Source organism: Myxine glutinosa, chromosome 11 (genome assembly GCF_964187855.1).
Source record: "Myxine glutinosa chromosome 11, kmMyxGlut1.1, whole genome shotgun sequence".
Lineage (NCBI taxonomy): Eukaryota > Metazoa > Chordata > Myxini > Myxiniformes > Myxinidae > Myxine > Myxine glutinosa.
Window position 1 is genome coordinate 67,660,756 of NC_136271.1, and position 21,154 is coordinate 67,681,909.

Genomic DNA, 21,154 nt, shown 5'->3' on the forward strand with positions numbered 1-21,154 from the left:
TGCACACCTTACACTTGAAAGTAGCTGCCACACTGGTTAATGACCCTCTCAGACCACTACATTTTTGATGAACCCACTCAGCGCACATTGTACATTGAATGGAATTCACTCCGACACCCTTCCTGCACACAGCACACGGACACTTCCCTGTTCTTTCCACCTCACCACATGCTTTACCATTTGCCATCACCTTCGTTTTTCCGATATTCACCTTCAGACCTTTTGTCTCCATACATTCCTTGCACTTGTTCATTTTCTCCTTCAGTCCATCCATACTTTCTGCAATCAACACCAGATCATCTGCATACAACAACTCCCACGGTAAACCCTCCTTTACGTTCCGAGCCAGCACCTCCGTCAGAGCTACAAATAGTAGTGGACTTAGTACCGACCCCTGATGCACTCCCACCTTCACCTCAAACTCACCACTGTTCCCGTCCTTCATCCTTACAGCTGTGCGCGCTCTTTTGTACATTGCCATCACCACTGATCAACCATTCCTCCACTCCTAACTTGCTCAATGACAATGTCATTACTTCACGTGGAACCCTATCGAATGCTTTCTCCAAATCAACAAACCCCAAAAACAACTTCTTCCTCTTCTCCATGTACCTCTCCTGCAACTGCCTCACAATAAAAAGTGCGTCTGTCGTTCCTCTTCCTGGCATAAATCCAAACTGCATTTCGTCAATCTTCACTTTCTTCCTTATCCTCCTCTCCAGCACCCTTTCCAATACCTTCATTCCATGCTCCAATAACTTTATCGCTCGATACGAGTCACAGTCCAGAGGGTCACCTTTCCCCTAGTATAGAGGGACAAGGGTACTCAGTTCCCAATCCACTGGAATGCGGCCTTCTTTCACCACCAGATTACAGATCTCTGTCATTCTCTTCACACCCCAACTTCCTGCTGCCTTCAACATATCTCCCACAACTCCCGTCGGCCCTCCCGCTTTTCTACTCTTCATTGCTTTTATCGCTTCCTCAACTTCCTTCTCGGTTATCTTCTCTGCCGGTCCTAAAACTGCGTTGCTCTCTATGTTGCCATCCCATTCATTCTCTGCATTCAACAGTATTTCCAAATATCTCTTCTGTCTTCCTTTATTTCCATCCGGGTCCACAACGATTTGTCCCACTTCATCCTTCAAGCAACTCACCCCATCACATCACACCTCTCTTTCGCTATCTGCTTTGCAATCCTGATTTTATCTGTATATACTGAATTGAGTACCAGTTCACTGGTAATTCCCTGTTTGTCGTTAAAGGCGGCAAAAAGGTTTGGAGTCAGGAAGGGCATCCCGGCCGTAAAACATTGCTTCAAAAAAGGGGACCAAAAAACAACAACAACCACGGTTCCCGAAAAAGGCCAACCCCCGCTTTGCGGGGAAAAATTGCCTCTAAAGGTGGTTATTTATTATTATATATATATACTGTACTTTCCGGGCCTCATTTGAATGAAGGTGGCAGGAGTTTGGAATTTGTGAGGGTGCTCGAGATAACTCGTGTGCTCTTCACAAAAGACGTCTTCAACATCCACCAACGAATAATGTTTGCAGATGGGACACCCAGTTTAACACCCGATTAATGGAGGGTGGACTTTATGATGCAGCATCCTGCCTGTGAACCATCATTCCGATACTGGGGAATTGCAACCAGGCTTGACGGTTCAAAGTGTGCTACCATGCACTATCTTGATGGACTTGTGTGCAAAATAAATACATGTCCTGAAATTAAAACGTAAAACACAAAAATCTGAGCATTTAAGAGTGTGATTACTTTATAGTACATACATAAAGCTCTTTCTAACCACTGATAAACTGATTGATTGACTGGCGCTCACATGGTAGAATAAACAGTATACTGCACCGACTAAAGGTATTTTAAACCAATTTCAATGCTTTCTAGAAGACAGGGCAGCATGTAGAATCATACTAACATAATCATAAGGCTTTAAACAAACAAACCAAAAAAATTACCTATTTTGGGGGGCAACCCTAACCCCCATCCCCAACCTTGTATACCCCCTCAGACCCCAATTTTTCAAATGCCTGGAACAAACATTGGTACATCATGAGTGATGAAGGTTGTGGTAAAGTTTCATCAAAATTGCGTGTGTAGTTTCTGAGAGGAAAACAAATACCTATTTTGGGGGCTACCTCCCCCCCTCCCCCCCCCCCCCCGTAGACCCTGATTTTTTTTTTTAATGCCGTGAACAAATTTTAGTTACAACACAACAAATATCTTTTGTACCAAGTTTGGTAGCAATCCCTTCAGCGGTTTCGGAGAAGAAGTTGCAAGTGTTTACGGACGGACTGACGGACTGAGGGATGGACGACGCGCCATCGCATAAGCTCCCCTGAACTTCGTTCCAGGTGAGCTAAAAAAAAAAGGTAGAAGGTTTTTTTTATTTCTGTGATCTTCGCCTCGTACACCCATCACATGCAGGCCAAAAACTGGGAGACAACAGTATACCTTTATACGAATTACAAGGACATTAATAGACAATGTACAAATCGAGATGGTAAACAGTATATGGGAACACTGGCAAGCCAACATAGTGATCGGGTGTTACCTTACCACAGGTAGGATGTTGGTATCATAATATGCCCTTTCATTAAGATAGAAACCAAAGATTACACCAAGTCGATTTTCCCATACCAACTCAGCAGAATCAGGATTTGAACCTGCAATCACCACATTACAATAGAATATCTTAACCAATGAAATCAGTTCCGAACTTTCTGAGCAGGGATGACAAGCAATGCTAAGATAGTGGTTCTGTGGTTGGCAAATATAAGTAAAAGTAAAACCAAACACACCAAGGTAGCGCACCCTGTTGCAAAGAGGTAGTTGCTTTAAATTATGTTGGAGTAGGGGAAAAAACCCAATAAACCTGTGTCCATTTTATAATTTTGCTGCTATCATGTAATAACGCATCATCAAGTGTAATTTGAATGATTTCCGGAAAATCATCTTGGGCTGTTTAATGTTGCCATCTGAACCCATAACAGTTGAACCCCTAACTCGAAACTTGCGGAGCACTGGTTCACATCCCATTTACCATACCCCCCCTTGCTCGCCCTAAGTGCTCGTCCTACCAAATTCCCAGCTTTCCCTCCTGAGAGTTTCCTTCTGTATCCATCTTGTCCACCCCATGCATCTTCTCCTGCTCCCCAATGCTCCCCACACCCAATGTTTGTCCAAGTCTCCCTCTGTCTTGGCCTTCTGCTCTGCTGTTGATGTTTCCCCCTCTCTCTCTGTTGTGCCTTTTGTCCTGTTGCATCCTGATACATTCAGTGTACTAGTACTAGCTCTTCCATGAGCCTCGACTATGTATACAAAAAAAAAAGCTCCGCCATGAGCCGAAGATCAACGTGAAACAAATGCTAACTAGAACGCCACTCAGTAGAGTGCATACTCCCGCTGTGGGTGGCCGCTGCTGAGCCCTATCTTCCAGTGGTAAAAAAATCCTTCAAAAAATCCTGGATCCGGAATAATATCCTGAGTTTCACCAAAAACTAATCAATTCTTCCTTATCCCAAGGGCAATCATCCCATCAACTTCCATCCAAATCCGTTCAGAACTTTTCCAGATATCTTGTTCACAAACACACAAACACACGAACATACGAACACACATATGCACACACACACACACACACGGACGGACACGATCGAATGCATTACTCCCTGGCGGGAGTAATCAGACGCATCAGTAGGGTTGGCGATACATTATGGGTAATATGAGAATATTGATTCGTGTAATCCCAGTATCAGAAGGTAAAATGGAACTCTTGGCAAGTCTTTATGTCGTGATCCAGTCCACATCGTGTGTTAATTTCACCAGTGTGTCATAACGTTCTACATGTAATACAAGCTCCTCCAATTACTCAACACGCTATTGGGAAGCACACTGAGGATGCTCAGATGCAAAAGGTAAATTAAGATTGTCAATTTTAAAAGAACAAATTGCATCTGGTATTGATTGCAAAACTGGCATCAAAAGTCTAGAAAAGGTCAATTGTTTCCCTGATGCATTTAATTCTTCTTCTTCTTAAGTCGGCTCTTCGGCCGAAGTCAGATGACATTGATGTTCAGCTTTCAGTATTTCATTACTGAATATAATTTTGAACAAAATCTATCAAAATGTGTAAAGACAAACATAAATGTGGAAAGATATGCAAGTCAGTGATCCATCATGCAAGTTGATTTGTTTGGCTCAGCGTGAAGAATTTCTTGACATCCTCTGTAAACCTTTCGCAAACAATCCAACCGAGGCCTTGCTGCCTGTGGATAAAAACATACATCTCCCTCAATAAACTTCCACTATTAACATGCGCACTTCCTATGTACAAAGAAGTCAGTACTATTGGGTATAATTATGGATCAGGGACTCACCAGGAAGACAGGTAGGATTGCTTTCAGTCCGTCGCTCTTTTGGTCATTCCTCACAAGCACACACAGGTAGTAAATCACTTCTTGCTGATTGCAATATTTGGAGGGAAGAGTACCAGGTCATCACAAGACAGCATGTTACAGCATTCTCTCTGAATTATAAACATTATTGTATACAGTTTACATAATCAAATTCAACCTGATTCATATGAATGAATGAATGACTCATATGTTCTATAAAATTATCTCAAATAATAAGAGAGCACTTGTTATCATTGATAAAAAGCACAAGGCCCACCATTTATGATGTGTACAAATATGGCAGATTTTTCGACCACCCTCCAACGGCTTGCTCCACATAGGCCATTTATCGCCATTTATCTCCATTTCCCTTAATCGCATCTCCTACAACTACTCCCACACTCAACTACCCTCTTTCTCTCTCCTACGATGATAATATTGTTATGGGGATCACGTCGGCCAAAAGGCAGAGACGCTCCGACCTGGATTAAGGGCCTATTCGCTCCAATACCAAACTGGAATTTGGAATGCCCACGGCCGATCGTGCAGCAGACCAAGGCGCCTTGCCTCGTCGTGGTCATACTCAAGATGAACCCAAGCGGTGGTTCTAGCCAGCGAGGAAGTGAATTAATAATGGGCATTCAGCGCCCAAAATCTAAATATCCTCTAAAAGGCCGAATGCCTCAATTCTATGTTTGCTTCCAAATCTTGTGTCTCCAACCCCTCGCTCTTTGTACCCACACTAACCAATCGCTGCTCTTTTGCAGCTGAGATGGTGGAGAAGTTTCTGGCAACCCTCAAATCTAATTGTGGACCAGACGGCATCAGCTCACATGTCATAAAAACCTACTCTGCTGCTCTTGCACATCCTCTGCTATTTTCAACCTATCATCTGCCCTAAGTTGTATTAAATTTGCTTGGAAATCAGACAAAGTCACTGCATTACATAAACTATCAGTTTGCTCCCAATCATCAGCAAGTTTGTGGAAACCATCATTACAATTGACAAAAAAATCATTCCTTTTCTCCAACATCAATTCGGATTCAGATCTGGTCACTCTACCTTGGACATGCTGTGTCTACTCTCCTACCAATGGATGGAGGCCCTCACTATCAGACATGAGACCAGTGCTGTCTCTCTTGACAGATCTTGAGCTTTCAATACTGTCGGGCATCTCGCCTTGCTCTCCAAACCCTCTGCCTATGGAATCCAAGGCCAACTCCATTCTTGGGATACGGACTTCCTCTACTCTCATAGCAATCATGTGGCTCTCAATGGAATCCTTTCATCTCCTCTCCCTATTAAGGCTGGATTACTCCAAGGTAAGGTTATTTGCCCCATCCTATTCTTCATCAATGATCTCTCTGACCCTCCAGAAAAACCTCTTTAAAAAACGCTGATGACTCCATCATCTGCCATGACATCCCTCATCCTTCAGACAGGCAGGCAGCAGCCTCTTCCCTCTCTTCAGACCTTGATAAAACCACAAGCTTGTCAAACACTTGGACAATGTCTTTCAATCCTACAAATCTTACACTCCCTCTCTCTCTGAAAGGACCATATGGCATCAACATCTACTCACATCTACTTTCCTAACAATCATCTTGAATAAGTTCATTCTTAGGCAAGCACCATCAATGTTAGAGACTTGGCGAGAGCAAGCCTGAACCGCTGCCTTGCCTGGCCCTCAGGGATGCTATCTTTTAAAAGGACATAAAATACAAATTTACAAATATAACACTAAAAAGGGGTTTAAGGAGAAGCAGTTTAAGACATGAACACTGGGAGGGGAGACGATATGCCCCTCTCTTTTGTGTCCTTCCCCCTCTCTCCCCATCTTGTCTGCCGCTCCCCTTGTTTTTTGTGTTTTGTGTGTCGGTTTGTCTTTTTGTGTGATTAATGTTAGCTCTTTCACGAGCCTCGATCTTGTATACAAAAAAAATAAATAAAATGATTATCAACGCATATTCCAAGATTACAGTTCACTTTACCTCACTCTTCCTCTAAACCATGAACGAAGGGAAATAACTATTCTAATCTATACATTCTTAGCCCCTAGAAATCATTTCTGCAACACTATTTTTCTCAATATTTGTTCTCAATTTTTGCTACGAACTCTGTTCGTACATAATATATAGACAGGCTAAATTCACGCATTTATCCTCCCAGTGCCTCTGACGTTTTTGTTAATGTACCCTGTGGATCCCTTCATTGATAACGATGTCCTTGACCACGTCCATCTCAATGAAATGTGTGTCACAACGCCCAGATGCAAAGCTCGTGCTCAACTGCACACCAGTACCACTGATCACCAAAATACTTTCGTGTTGCACCTTGACCCAGTGCAAATAGACAAATGTCCCCAGCATGAGAACCACTGCAGCAGATGCAAGCAGAGCAGGTGCCTGGAAACAAACCATACACGTTATAAAGACATTACAAACACTTTATTACTTGCAAAATCGAAGATTTTATGCCATCATGTTTTTGGGTTGTCCTACGGGCTAAACCTCGTTTTTCTCAGCAACCACATGTCCAATTGAGACGAAACTTTCAGGGTAGGAGTGACACTCAAGCAGAATGTTTTTATGATAAATGTGACATCATAGGTCACGTGGTATGGCAGCCATCTTGGATTAAAGGCAAATAATTAAAATAATATTTCTCGGAAACCGCTGAATGAATTTTTTTTGAAACTTGGCCCATTGTCAAGTAATCCCAATGGGGAACAAAAGCATGATAATGATGACATAGGTGAGGTGGTATACCAGCCAAAAATGTTTCAATCTAATTCCTTATCCTAAAAAATCTGAAATTGCATTCACATGATCTACGACCCATTTGTATTGAAATATTAAATTTATGACATCATAGGTCACATGCTTTGGCAGCCATATTGGATTGAAGGAAAATATTAAATAATTATATCTCTGAAACCGCTCACCCGAACGATGCGAAATTTTACAAATATCATCAAACAACACTGTTGCATATAGTTTTAAAATGATGATGTCATACATCACGTGGTTTGGCAGCCATCTTGGATAGAAAAGCGAACCTTATCCAATCAACACAAAACTTCACAAACACGATCCCCTACCCATATATATGCAGAGTGATGGCATTTACCCGTTGTGGGACTATGCGGAGGCATATTGGCGACACAGTCGCATTCTTCTAGTTCAAGTATATTGGTCAGTTGCGTTTGTTATTCTCTGTTTTTTTGTTGTTTGTCACCAGCCTACAGGTCACAATTCTAAACCGATTGTCATGAAACCTGACCAAGTTGTAGAGGTCGTCACATTTGAGAAGCTTATTGATTGAGGTCAAAGGTAATCTGGAGGTCAAATTTCTAACATCCCCATTTTTAGTCTGATTGACTTAAAAAATTGAACAGCATTGTATATTGAGTCACTAAATTGGAAAATCAACTATTTTTGAGGTCAAAAGTTCAAAGGTCAACTCAAGGTCAAACTTCCAAAATCATCAATCTACATCTGAAAAACTGTCAATTTTCATCTGATTGACTTGGAAATTGAACAGCATTTGCACATTGAGTCACTGAATTGGGAAACCAACTATTTTTGAGGTCAGAAGATCAAAGGTCAACTCTAGGTCAAACTTCTAAAATCATAAATTTTCATCTAAAAATCGTCACTTTTCATCCTTTTGACCCGAGCCTTGATCAAGATCGTCAATTTTGATCTTGATGAAATGGACAATTTGCTGAATCAATTGCAACCTTTTATTCGGGAGGGGGTGGGGTGGATTTTGCAAGAATCGTGCTCTGCATGACGTCTTCTTGTTTAACATTCATTGTATAACCTCATGAGATTACTGGCCAAAATGTGTACATGTTGATTTAAATATAAGTATATGTGTAAATATATAAATATAAATATGCAAATATAGACAGCAAATAGAATATATAAATATGTAAGTAGGAATATGTAAATGCAAATAAATAAAAATGTCTAAGCAGCTATTTATTAGTATTACCAGTGAAGTACTAGTGCTCTGGGTACCTCGCTAATCTCAGCTATATTGGGTTAAAGTGTACGATGTGTTGATATCATACGTCATGACGTTTTATTATTGCGCTGCCATCTTGTTGTTGTGATTTTTTCACTATTCTCGCGAGATCTTATAAAGTAACGAGAGTTCCGGTACAGTACATCTTCTTCTTCTGTGCTCCCTTTCCTCTTCCATGCCAACCACAAGGAGCTCATTTATATGGCGCATGTTGTACGAATCACGAAACACGGTTTTAAAAGATATATCAATAAAGTACAGAATTGCAATCAAACAATAAAATGAGGAAACGTCATATTTCCTCCCATAACTTCATAAGGCATACATCGTACTTCACCTGTGCGTACGTGGACACGGGGTAAGTGAAGGTCCATACGGCGAGAGTGCAGCAGATGAGGGTGGAGAAGGACACACCGGGAGAGCTGAGCGTGTATTCGGCACTCAAACTCAAGCCATGTTTACTCTCAGAACACACGAAGGGATCCCCTCGACGGTTCACGAACTCCGCCACGCAAGGCTGCGCCATGGGCCTGGTGCGACCAGACGTTCCGAAGGACCCAAAATCGAGGCCCGGGCGAGATGCCTGTTCTCAGTACGGGCCGTGGTAAGCATTGCATTGGGTGGTTTGCATTTGCCTTCGCAGTCAAGGCAGGGATTCGTCCCCGGGTTCTGGTGATAACTTTCCGACAGGGTGCTATGCAGAGGGAGCTTGTGCCTCGGAGGGATTTTAAGCCTGCTGTCTTCTCCACCAACATTCGCTAAAACGCGAAAAAACGTCGAACGAACTACGTTGGATGAACGCTAAAAATCCCACGGTGTTTTTCACGAAGAGCGAGCGAGTTATCGCCGGCATCCAGAACAAATTCCAAAATTCCTGCCATGTTCAATCGAACGATTCCAGCAAGTTCGTGAAAGACTTGCTCCAAAAACGTTCCCCGAGACGACCCCGTTCGGTGCTTCTAAAGCAGCTCCATGGCTAATGCATGCAGATGGGACACCTGACTTATGTCCACTTCGTGATGCCAAGTCCTACCTGCCAAGTACCTTTCCGAGAGTTATGTGGGGCATCTTGATGGCCTAAACAGCAGGTGCTATCAGACTGTCACTGCAATTATTACTGTGCAGGAAATATCCTCAGCTTTCCATCTCAATGTTAAAAATTTCATGGTATCTTTGGAAAAGCGCAGGCCATTGTGTGCCAGTACCTGTCAACTGGATTTTCCCTTTCTTCTTCAAGTATTATTGGTCACGATGTCTCTGTTCCATCAATGTAGGTTGGTTAATGTCAGGGTGATGCTGTCAAACTTCATATTTCCAACACAAAACTTTGGGGGGAAGAACAAATCAAACCCATTATCTGAAAGAAAAATCCCACAAAAGGAGATAATCAACGATAATGGAATTTTACCATTCAGATATCAATTTTACCATTCAGATTAAAATTTTACCATTCAGATTAAAATTTTACCATTCATGTGCACAAGCATTCTACCACCAACCTCCTTCTGGTGAAACTACCAAAATCCAGAATCACTGCTCACCTCCACTCATTTGTTCCTCTTTTCCTTCTCTCACCCATTCAACCAACTTCCACATTCTCTTCATTCTCATTGTTCCCCTCCAGGACTTCAAGGCAACTGCAACTGTTACTTGTTAATGAGAATGAAGTCACCACCATCTCAAGTCATCCTCCCCATCCAAAACCATGATCTTTACTACACCTGTTGAACCACCCCACCGTCCCCAAAAATTCCTTCTGTATCCACCATGTTCGCCACTTGCTTTCTCCCCTACCACTCATCATTACCTGCATCCCCTGGTTGTCCGTCTCCGTCGACTTTTTCCTTCCGCCCTGCTGTTGGCGTTTCCCCTTTCTTGTGCTGTTCCCTTTGTTGTGTCCTTATATTTTGTGTAACCTAGCTCTTCCATGAGCCCACGACCTTGTATAGAAAAATAAAATATTGTTACGTTTGTGGGGGTAGATGAGGGAATCCCATAGTAAAGGTAGGACTATATAATTATAGCATGGACCGTGTACGTGTAGGAGAAATCTCGATGTACTTCAGGAGGGAAACTGTAGCTTAAGATTGTTTATGTGTCTTCACACGAGGGGTGAATCAGTGATAATTAGTTAGGGATTAAGATTAGTTTTCCCCAGTATGTGATTTTCCCTCTAATTTTCCCTAAGTTTTACAATTATCACGGCCAACCATAAGGGCCTCCGTTTAATGACAACCGCCGAAAGAACCCGAGCAGAGCCGATCGGCAAGTAAGCCCCACCCACATGAACACGTACGGCAAAAGGCCCCACCTCTGGAGGGTACGATGGGCATGGAAGAGAAAGCCGTCAGACCACGCCCCAAACAATCCGATTGGCTCACCCGAGTGAAGATGAAGCGCTCGTTGGTCTGGGGTACTTCTTGCTTGGGAAGGAAGAATGCCATTTTTGTGCACTGTGCGTCGACAGGAAAAAGAGGTGGAGGAAGAGCCGATCATGCGCTTGGTGGACCTGGGAGTGTTGGCTCACAAGGAAGCTGAAGGCCGCGTGCGCTACCCCAGACAGTGGAGGCAAATGAGGGCCGTCTCGACTGCTTGCCTCATGCCTGGGCATTTTCGACGCATGGGGTCGTCGCCATCTTGTTCACTCAGGCATGCAAAGTGCTGAATTTAGCCATCACCCCGCTCTCCACGAAGAGGGCCACTTGAGGCCAAAGCTGAGTGCCGGCCGGCTAAAGGATTTGATTTTATCGTTCCCCCGTTGTGTGTTGTGAATCCGAGTGGAGGATCCTCACGCCAGGAAATTAATTTACTTGTTTTTATTTTGACAGTGCTTTATTTTCATCAAATCATTCATTCAAATTGTTAAATTTTCCTTGTCGTGTTTACTTGTTTGTGGTTTCGGAATAAACCCGTGTGTTTCGTTCAGGCAAACGCTTCGCATTCCTTCATTGCGCGCGACAAAAATGCTGCCATTTTTCGGGGTGCCACCTCGGGAGTAAAACTGACTCGGTTATTCGTCAGCCAGCGGTCTTAATCACTGGTGACAGGACAATATTTTAAAAAACAAAATCAAATTTCGAGTTAAAAAAAAAACGTTTTAAACCAGGGTTCAAATACTAAAAATCGTTAAATATTTCATGCTTCCCTCAATGTTGATTGTATATACTGTACAAATTTTCATTAAAAAGTTTGAAAATGTGCCCATAATTGCTTTTTTGGTATTTGACCACTTCAGGGACCCAGGGTATGGGGCCAGAATGATGCACCTTTCACACCTTTTTCATAACTACTAAGTTTTGTGAATTTCTGCACAACCTTCTCAGAGATAGCGTGATGGACAGACAGACAGACGGAGCCAATTATAATATCCCCCCCGATTATTTTATGGCATGGGGGTAATTATCGTGACCACCTGCAACAACGAATTCGATGAGGTTTTCTATCTCCTCGGAAATTATTTATGTCAGTCACACAGATTTGCAATAAATAAATAGCGAAATTAATTTCACAAGATGTTTATTTTGCATCACCTAATAAAGATAAGGTTAAATTTCGAAAGAGGAAACAAGAGCATGTCATCAAAGCAGTCATGCAGCACATGTTACAAACAGTACACCTGTGAATACGACAGGACGTGTACTATACCGCATTCTCCATGAACATTTCCTTTTCCATGTGATTTGCAATCACTCGATAAAATAAATTGTACATCGAGTGAGTACGATAATACTTATTTTCAACACAAATTTATTTATTTATTATTGCTAGCACAAAAAATATCAACACACAAGGTTTCAACTGCAACCTGAAAACAACCAGGTACAGCATACAATGCATGACAGGTACAGGATTATCGGCCATTTTGTTTGAATATATATTTTGAAAAGGTGGACCCTTTGCATTTCCTAAAATGGTCAAAAACATTTGCATCACTTTTAATGGCAAAAAGTACGAGGCCAGTGGTAATGGCTATCAGTCTTCTGTTGTTATAGTTTTAATTAAATAAACATGGTTCAAACAATATACATTTAACATGGTACTCCCAAGATGCAACTTTACACCCCATTTTCAAAAGACAAACATGCCCCCCTACATCTGTCCTCCGCTTGCTATCCTCCGTGCACACTCCAACAGGGAGGTGTGGATGTCCTTCGCGCAGGATATTTGGGATTTGATCATGGTGAGATACTGCCCATAAGACAGGCTGTCTGCCTGTGTGGCATCCAACTTCGTCGCCGTTGGCACCAGACTGGGCGAGTGTTTGGCACTGTCGATACTTTGAGACATACACTCGTAGCTGAGCCTCTGTAAGATAAACACAACGATGTCAAAACTGCAGCATCACCTCTTCACCCCCATCACCCATCCCGCCACTCTGCCAACTTTAACTCCGCAGCTCAAATGATGCCAGTTTTCAACCAATGAAAGAAACATAATTATAGAGCTCATAGAACACCATAACCCACGCAGTCTTGAGAAAAGGGACACAGGAAGGATCTTTTTAACTCTGACTTTGCGTTTTGCACAAAACAAACGGCGTTAGCCACCGCCATATTTGTCTGAATGCTGAATGTCACAGTTGCTCTTCCTCCAGGGCATGAGACGGTGTAAATATTTTTCCAAGTACCGCTAAACAAAAGGTTTTTGAAAGTGATAAGAAGGCAATTTGTTCTACAGCGTTCAAGTATATAATTCAATTGAAACTAGAACGGCACTCGGTGGAGCGCATACCTCCACCAGGCTGAACAGTTTACGCTTTGTATCCCTCACATCGGCCGGATCTGGACCAAATTCGAGACCAAATCGAATCGGCTTGTTCTCGTCACTGAATCAACTCATCCACCTAGTTTTGTCATAACTTGTCCATAACTTTTTGAAATATCGTGCTATATATCGTTTTTGGCCACATATCTCAATGGTGAAGAATCGCTTAAAAATTCTAGTATCAGTATTCGGATCCGGATGTTCACCAAAATCTAATCAATTCGTCCTAGTCACATATCCAACCTCTCCGCCAAATTTCGTCTGAATCTGTCCCAACTTTGAGAGTTTCTGTTCACAGACAAACAGACAAGACAGGGGTGAAAATACAACCTCTGTCCATATTCGGTGGCTGAGGTAATAAAATAAAAAATTTAAAGACTGTAGAGAAAATGTTTTTTTTTCTCTTTCCGGAGGGTTTCAGCCGGTGATGCGGCGTCTTTTAAACCACCATATTTAACCCATTCCATGAGTTATTCGTGCCTGGTGATTGTGTTGTCCTATATGACATCCCTAAAACAGTACGTTTCCTGTTTGGAAAGATTTTCAATTTTGTTTGACTGCCAGACAGGCAGAGAGATGACAATAATTACCTTACTCCTCTGTGCACATGCACGATTGGGACAAGATTCCACACAATTTGCCAAATTCAGAGCCAAAGTACCGCTAAACTTCAGGTTCCTGTTCAAAATCGTAAATTAAATTGAAATCAAGTTGATCCTCTATCATAGACTGACATCTGTAGACAGACAGACAAAGTGAACCACTTGCTTAACAACGCTTTTTATGCCTCCGGCGACTTTGTCGCCGGAGGCATTATGTTTTCAGGTTGTCCGTGCGACCGTCCGTACGGGCTAAACCTCGTTTTTCTCAGCAACCATATGTCCGATTGAGACGAAACTTTCAGGGTAGGAGTGACACCCATGCAGAATGTTTTTATGATTGTAACGTCATAGATCACGTGGTATGGCAGCCATCTTGGATTAAAAGCAAATAATTATTTCTCGGAAACCGCTGAATGGAAAAATTTGAAAGTTGGCACATTGCCAAGTACTCCCAATGGGGAACAAAAGCATGATAGACATCATAGGTGAAGTGGTATATCAGCCAAAAATGTTTTAATCAAACTCCTTATCCTAAAAATCTAAAATTGCATGCACATGATGATCCATTTGTATTGAAATATTAAATTTATGACATCATAGGTCACATGGTTTGGCAGCCATATTGGATTGAAGGAAAATATTAAATAATTATATCTCTGAAACCGCTCACCCGATCGATGCGAAATTTTACAAATATCATCTAACAGCACTATTGCATATAGTTTGAAAATGATGATGTCATAGGTCATGTGGTTTGGTAGCCATCTTGGATAGAAAAACGAACCTTATCCGATCAACACAAAATTTCACAAACGTGATCCCCTACCCATACATATGCAGAGTGATGGCATCTACCCTTTGTGGGACTATGCAGAGCCATATTGGCAACAGTCGCATTGTTCTCGTTGCTTCTCATGCGTGGAACAAATGATTTACCATTACAGAAGCTCACTGGAGAATATACAGTCGTGGCCAAAAATATTGGAATCCTTGCACTTTTTTCAAATAACTCACAATTTTCTCGAAAAATAAGTTGAAATTGACAAAAGAATTTGGTCTCCATAATTCTTCATTTCACTGTTAATATTACATAACCTATGTTTTTGATTCAGAACTTAAATTATCCTTTTAAATCAGAAAATGAAAAGAAATGGCATTGACAAAATTATTGACACCCTAGACTTAATATTTGGTAGCACAGCCTTTGGACAAAATAACTGCAGTCAAGCACTTCCTATAGCCACGATTGAGCTTCCTACACCTCTCTACTGGCACGTTGGCCCACTCTTCTTGTGTAAACTGCTCCAGTTCTCCCAGATTTGAAGGGTGCCTTCTCCCAACTGCTGTTTTCAGATCTCCCCACAGGTGTTCAATGGGATTTAGATCTGCGCTCATTGCTGGCCATTTCAGAACAGGCCAGCGTTTTGTCTTGAACCATTCCTGGGTGCTTTTTGAAGTGAGTTTGGGGTCACTGTCCTGCTGCAAGACCCATGACCTTCGACGGAGACCCAGCGTTGTGACACTGGGTTGAACATTGTGCTCCAAAATGCCTTGGTAATCTCCTGATTTCATGATGCCATGCACACATTCAAGACACCCATTGCCGGAGGCAGCACAGGAACCCCAAATAATCACTGAACCTCCTCCATGTTTGACTGTAGGGAAGGTGTTCTTGTCTTTCTGTAAACATCGAGATGATGTGTTTTACCAAAAAGCTCTAATTTGGTTTCATCTGTCCACAGGACATTCTCTCAGAAGGATTTTGGCTTGCTCAGGTGTGTTTTGGCAAACTCCAGTCGGGCTTTCTTATGTCTCTCTCAGCAGTGGGGTCTTCCTGGGTCTCTTACCATAGAACCCCCTTTCATCGAGTTGGCGACGGATGGTGCGAGTTGAAACTGTCGTACCTTGTGTCTGAAGTTCAGTTTGAATCTGTTTGGTAGTTGATCGAGGTGCTTTCTCCACCATTTGAACAATCGTTCACTGCAATTGTCGATCAAGTTTTATTTTGCGGCCACGTCCTGGGAGGTTGGCTACAGTGCCATGGGCCTTAAACTTCGAAATAACATTGTGCACTGTGGACACAGGAACATCAAGGTCTCTGGAGATGGACTTGTAGCTTTGAGATTGTCCATGCTTGGCTACAATCTTGTGTCTGACCTCCTGAGACAATGCTCTGGTTTTCTTTCTTTTCCCCATGCTTATTGCGGTGCACACAGTGACACAAAACAGCAGAATGTCTCCTTTTCTCTGTTCGAACTGGTTGAATGAGTGATTTTTATATTGCAGGCACCTGCAACTCACCACAGGTGAGTCCATTTCCAAAGTAAAGGAGAATCAACTGCTTGAAATCTAATTATTTCGAACAACTTCGAAAAGGTGCCAATAATATTGTCTGGGCCATTTTAGGATTTCTGTGTGGAATAAGCTAAGATTTAGTCATTTTTTTCAGTTCCCCCCCCCCCCTCCCCCCCCACTGCAAACCAAAGAAATACATATGTGGATCCCAAAATATTTTAAAATTTCAACAATGTTTGGGAAGGAATTGTGCATTATTTGAAAAAAGTGCAAGGGTGCCAATATTTTTGGCCACGACTGTATATATACATTTATATACCTGTACCATGATGCTCTTTTCAGAGCGTTGGTCCTGCCAAAGCAGTTTCTTGGCAACTCAAAGGGCCAAAGCTGCCAAAGTGAGGACTCACTGAGTGACCGACATACAGCTTTACTAAGCTGAACGTCATCCACATTCCGACTTGGGATCCTAGGATCCTGGGTTCGAATCCCGGTCGATCGCTGAATTAACGCCAGGGGGGTTGACTCAGCCTGTCATCCTTCCGAGGTCGGCAATTTGAGTACCAGCTTGCTGGGATGAATGATCCCGGTGTGTACCCCGGTTTAGAATAGGTACACCGTATCCCTGCGCATTGGAAGAGGCGACCAAGGGTTGGCGTCAGGAAGGGCATCCGGCCATAAAAACATTGCTTCAAACAGGGAACCATGATTGTCATGGGGCCCGCAAGGCTAACCCCCGCTCTAGCGGGGAAAATGGCTTTAAAACGATCATTCATTCATTCATTTCATACATTCATTCATTCAGAGAGTAAACAATCTATATAAAAGTATATGTGTGCAGACGTATTCACCGACACAGACCGATTATAAAAGCCTCTCCTGATTCTCTAAATTAATCAGAGATCCCAATAATTGTTTTGCATTGGCAGAGTACATTTGGAATGACGGATGAAACTGCCAACCTATTTGGAAAATAATAACCAGACCAATTACATGTATTCACAGCGATGCGTGAATGAAGGAAATGGTCGAAAACAGTACTGTACGGTATCTATCTATCTATCTATAATTCCAGTAATCTCTGTGTGTTTGTTTGTACGTTTGTACGTTTGTACGTTTGTTTGTCTGTGACCGCTGTTTCTCGACAACCACGGGTCCGATATACTTTAAACTTGCCAGGTATATTGCTGGGGACCCGAGGATGTGCCTTTTCAAGGTTTCATATTAATCGGACAATTACTTACCGAGCTATGTCCAAAAAACGATTCAACCAATCAGAGAGCAGCGAGCTATCGCGTGTGCCGAACGTGGCGGACACACTCTGCCTCGGATGGCACATTTGAGAGCGTATTCATTTATTTCACGTTTGCAAACTATGTTGGCGCTATGTTGGCGTTAAACGATGTTTTAAAACTAATTAAAACCCCGGGGGGATTGTCACTGTACTCGCAAGCCGTTCGCCGTTCGCTTTGGCGTTGCGAATGAACCAAAACATTTCATGCACCAAACCATTTCATGTAAAGCGTTCGCCGTTCGCTTTGGCGTTGCGAATGGACCAAAACATTTCATGAACCAAACCATTTCATGTAAATAGAGGGGGGGATATAATTTTAGATATAGATATAGTACGGGCATGCCCTAGTAAAATAAATTGCCACAAGCAAACAATATACATACCAGGCAGAGTTCAATTTGGTCACATAGTGCGTAGAACTCCTCGAGACATTTATCAAACCTCTGCACAGGGGAGTCGCTGCATTTCCTAAAGGCAAAAGTACGGATGTCATTCACAGGCCAAAAACTTTACATATCAGCAACAGTTTAAGATTACAAAAATGAAAAGGTACTCACAGCCCATTATCTATGGCACTGTTCTGAGAAAAATTCAGAGCTGCAATTTTCATGAGATTCTGCAAAAAAGTTCAATGTCAGACCTCATCAATTTCAATCCAATGTACAAACTAGAACGTCACTCAGTAGCGAGCATACCTCCGCCTGGTTGGCCACATCACTCAATGGTGAAGAACCACTTGAAAAATTCTACTACCTGGATCCGGATCTTCATCAAAATTGAATCGATTCTTCCTTGTCACACACACAACCTGTCCAACAAGTTTCGTCCAAATCCATTCATAACTTTTTGAGATATCCTGCTATGTATCGTTTTTGGCCCCATCTCCCAATGGTGAAGAATCACTTTAAAATTATCGTAGCCTTTGGTGGCGGAGGTAACAATGACAATCACAGCAACAATGATGGGACTTTGGATTACCTGGATTAGAGAGAGAAAAAGATTAGTTAAATAATACCTGTCATAAAGCCAGCTTAGGATCCTAGGATCCTGGGTTCGAATCCCGGTCGATCACTGAATTAACGCCAGGGGGGTTGACTCAGCCTGTCATCCTTCCGAGGTCGGCTAATTGAGTACCAGTTCACTGGTAATTCCCTGCTTGTCGTTAAAGGCGGCAAAAAGGGTTGGCGTCAGGAAGGGCATCCGGCCGTAAAACATTGCTTCAAAAAGGGGACCAAAAAACAACAACAACCACGGTTCCCGAAAAAGGCCAACCCCCGCTTTGCGGGGAAAAATGGCCTCTAAAGGTGGTTATATAAAGTATATGGTGTGTCGGAGATAAGTAATGTTACTTAAAATGGCTCAGGAAGCTTCTGAAATAAGCTGAAAAAGCTGGAAAAGTACCCAAGAGAAAGGGCTGTGCCTCTGCACAACAGAAGACGGAGAACTTCCTCAACTCACCGAACAGGAAGCTGCTCAGGATGGCCTAGAGGTACACACTCTTGTCTTAAGCTGTCTCGCCTGGGTTTGAATCCCAACCGAGCTATAAAGAGTCATCCCGATATTCCACAGGCAGGGTGGATTAATCAAAGTGTGTGCCATCCCTCGGACGGACGTTAACCTGAGCGTCACGTCTCCCGGAATGAGTTGGTAGACAGTAAAGATCCCACGGTGTCCTTCGTGAAGAGTAGGCGAGCTATCGCCGGCACCATGACCAAATTACAAATTTCTGCCCTATAACCAGCAGAGGACATCGCACCACAGCACAGCCACACCATCAGACAATGACGCTACCCCACAACCTTGTCCTGCATACGAATGAAGAAGAATAAATGGAAACCTAGACCTGTCCTTTGTGGCCTGCATACGAATATATATATATATACACAATATTGTACCGTTGTGCACAATATGATGGGTGAGGATTCAAAATAAACAAGAAAAAATGAAAAAGAAATTAAAAATGCTTAAAATACACCAGAGGAAGACCAACTTTGACACAATACAAGAGTAATATGAGCACTCACTGTATACTGATTTAATACAACTTATTACCACGCAAGACGTTGCATCTTCTTCTTCTTCTTTCGTATTTTAGTGGTGTGGATGGGAAAAGAAGAGGGTATGGATGCCATGAAATGGGGGTGGAGCCTGCAGGATAATCAGTTTGTCCCACTTATGTCAAGAATGAACGCTGCTCCAGACAGTCTCTTGAAGGTCATTCATTGTAACTGCTCCACTGCCTGCAAGACACTCCGCTGCTCTTGTAGATGATATGGACTACCATGTACTACTGCCTGTGGACCGTGCCAACTTGAAGAATGTGACAATCCACATAACAAGTTTCTTCCAGAGGAGTCGGAGGATGACGATGAATAGCGACTAACTGTATGAGACAACAAATGCCTAATGGGCTGGTAAACCTGGCTTACTGGATTACCTGATTACTTTGTGCTTATTTAAGTAATTTTGATGATTTCCTGGGTGCCTTAAACCTAGGTATACACACTGAAAAAATCTCTCTAGGTTGACTACTATTCGACAGAGCCATTTTAGTGGATCAGGGTGTCACCTTGGGATGCCATCTTGGACTTGTCAATAAATAATTAACTGATGGTAATTTTATTGATTCAATTGGATTCATTGGGCCCTAAAACCTAGGGTTAGACACCAAAACCACCTTTCTAGGTTGAATAATAATTGAGATATGGCCATTTTAAGCTCCCGGCGGCCATCTTGGACGCCATCTTGAAAATGACCCCTTTCCGCAAGTCAGATGTTACTAGAGTTTTAGTATGTTATTTATCATGCCCAATGGTACCAGAATCCATTGGAAAACCTTTTGTATCAATTTTTTGGGGGTTAGGTGAGTTTTTTTCGTATATTGACCCTACTATATGCAGCACAATGCACAAGGCTGCCAGTTGCATCGTTTACTGGGGGAAGCGGCTGTGCTGCCAATGCAGTGCCCCTATTGGTTAGTGCAGGAATTCGTAATTTGCTCAGGATGCCGGTGATAGCTCGCCTACTCTTCGCGAAGGACACCATGGGACGTTTAACGTCCACCAACCAATTCCGGCAGCCGGGACGCCCGGCTTAACGTGCATCCGAGGGACGGCACACATTGATGAATCCCCGGACCTCGAATCACCAGCAACCCTCCCCCTACACGCGCCATCGAACCCACAACGTTGTTGTTAAATAAATATTCCCAGGTGTACATATCAATCAGCGCGTTTTTCAGGTACCCAGACCGATTTTAGAATGTTACGTCATAGATAGAAGGCAGTACCAAACCTGGAGACAGTCCTTCAGCTGAGGTAGAAGAAGTTTTACCCGCGCCGCGGGTTCCCATTCCTGAGCTTGAGCTTGTATTTGTTGAGCCTGAGCCTGGGCCTGGGCCTGAGCCTGAGCCTGGGCCTGCAGCTGTAACTGCTGGGCTTGAGCCTGAGCCTGAAGTTGCTGGGCCTGGACCTGTAACTGTTGAGCCTGAGCCTGAGCAAGGGCCTGAGCCTGCAATTGCTGAGCTTGACTTCCACCGGGCGCCGCCATGACACTCACGTGTCTGCACCAGGGAGTCAGGGACCCAGGGACGCTGATTGGTTACATTATTTGGCGGGAAACGCCTCTCTTGTTTGCCTTTTCTTCTGGTGCTGGTTGGTCGGTTTGTGTTTTATCTCTTCAAGTTTTCCCCTTTTCCTCGCTCGTCGAGTTTGACACCGAAGCTAGAAGAACTTTTCTGAACGATGTTTGG

At 42.9% G+C, this 21,154-nt stretch overlaps 2 protein-coding genes across 2 annotated transcripts; both read right to left on the bottom strand.

Annotated features, from left to right (window-relative positions):
- Positions 1-2,454: 2,454 nt before the first annotated feature.
- PIGH (phosphatidylinositol glycan anchor biosynthesis class H) lies at positions 2,455-9,183 on the bottom strand. Its single transcript, XM_068130806.2, has 4 exons — positions 8,786-9,183; positions 6,612-6,821; positions 4,398-4,481; positions 2,455-4,286 (listed from the first exon to the last, which is right to left on the bottom strand). Exons 1-4 carry the CDS (start codon positions 8,972-8,974, stop codon positions 4,185-4,187), a joined length of 585 nt encoding a protein of 194 aa, XP_067986907.2. The 5' UTR covers positions 8,975-9,183; the 3' UTR covers positions 2,455-4,184.
- Positions 9,184-11,947: 2,764 nt separating this feature from the next.
- LOC137436739 (mediator of RNA polymerase II transcription subunit 29) lies at positions 11,948-20,976 on the bottom strand. The gene is made up of 4 exons (XM_068130783.2): positions 20,698-20,976; positions 17,961-18,019; positions 17,787-17,871; positions 11,948-12,753 (listed from the first exon to the last, which is right to left on the bottom strand). The coding sequence occupies exons 1-4, from the start codon at positions 20,950-20,952 to the stop codon at positions 12,538-12,540; spliced, it is 615 nt and encodes a 204-aa protein (XP_067986884.2). The 5' UTR covers positions 20,953-20,976; the 3' UTR covers positions 11,948-12,537.
- Between the last annotated feature and the right edge of the window lie 178 nt (positions 20,977-21,154).

Coding starts and splice junctions, on each gene's coding strand:
- PIGH (XM_068130806.2), bottom strand. CDS start 8,974: ATGGCGCAGCCTTGCGTGGCGGAGTTCGTGAACCGTCGAGGGGATCCC. Junction 4,482..6,611: donor TCAATGAAGGGATCCACAGG/GTACATTAACAA, acceptor TATTGCAATCAG/CAAGAAGTGATTTACTACCT. Junction 4,287..4,397: donor CAATCCTACCTGTCTTCCTG/GTGAGTCCCTGA, acceptor TTTTATCCACAG/GCAGCAAGGCCTCGGTTGGA.
- LOC137436739 (XM_068130783.2), bottom strand. CDS start 20,952: ATGGCGGCGCCCGGTGGAAGTCAAGCTCAGCAATTGCAGGCTCAGGCC. Junction 18,020..20,697: donor AGCTGAAGGACTGTCTCCAG/GTTTGGTACTGC, acceptor ACTTTTTTGCAG/AATCTCATGAAAATTGCAGC. Junction 17,872..17,960: donor AGTGCCATAGATAATGGGCT/GTGAGTACCTTT, acceptor TTTTGCCTTTAG/GAAATGCAGCGACTCCCCTG.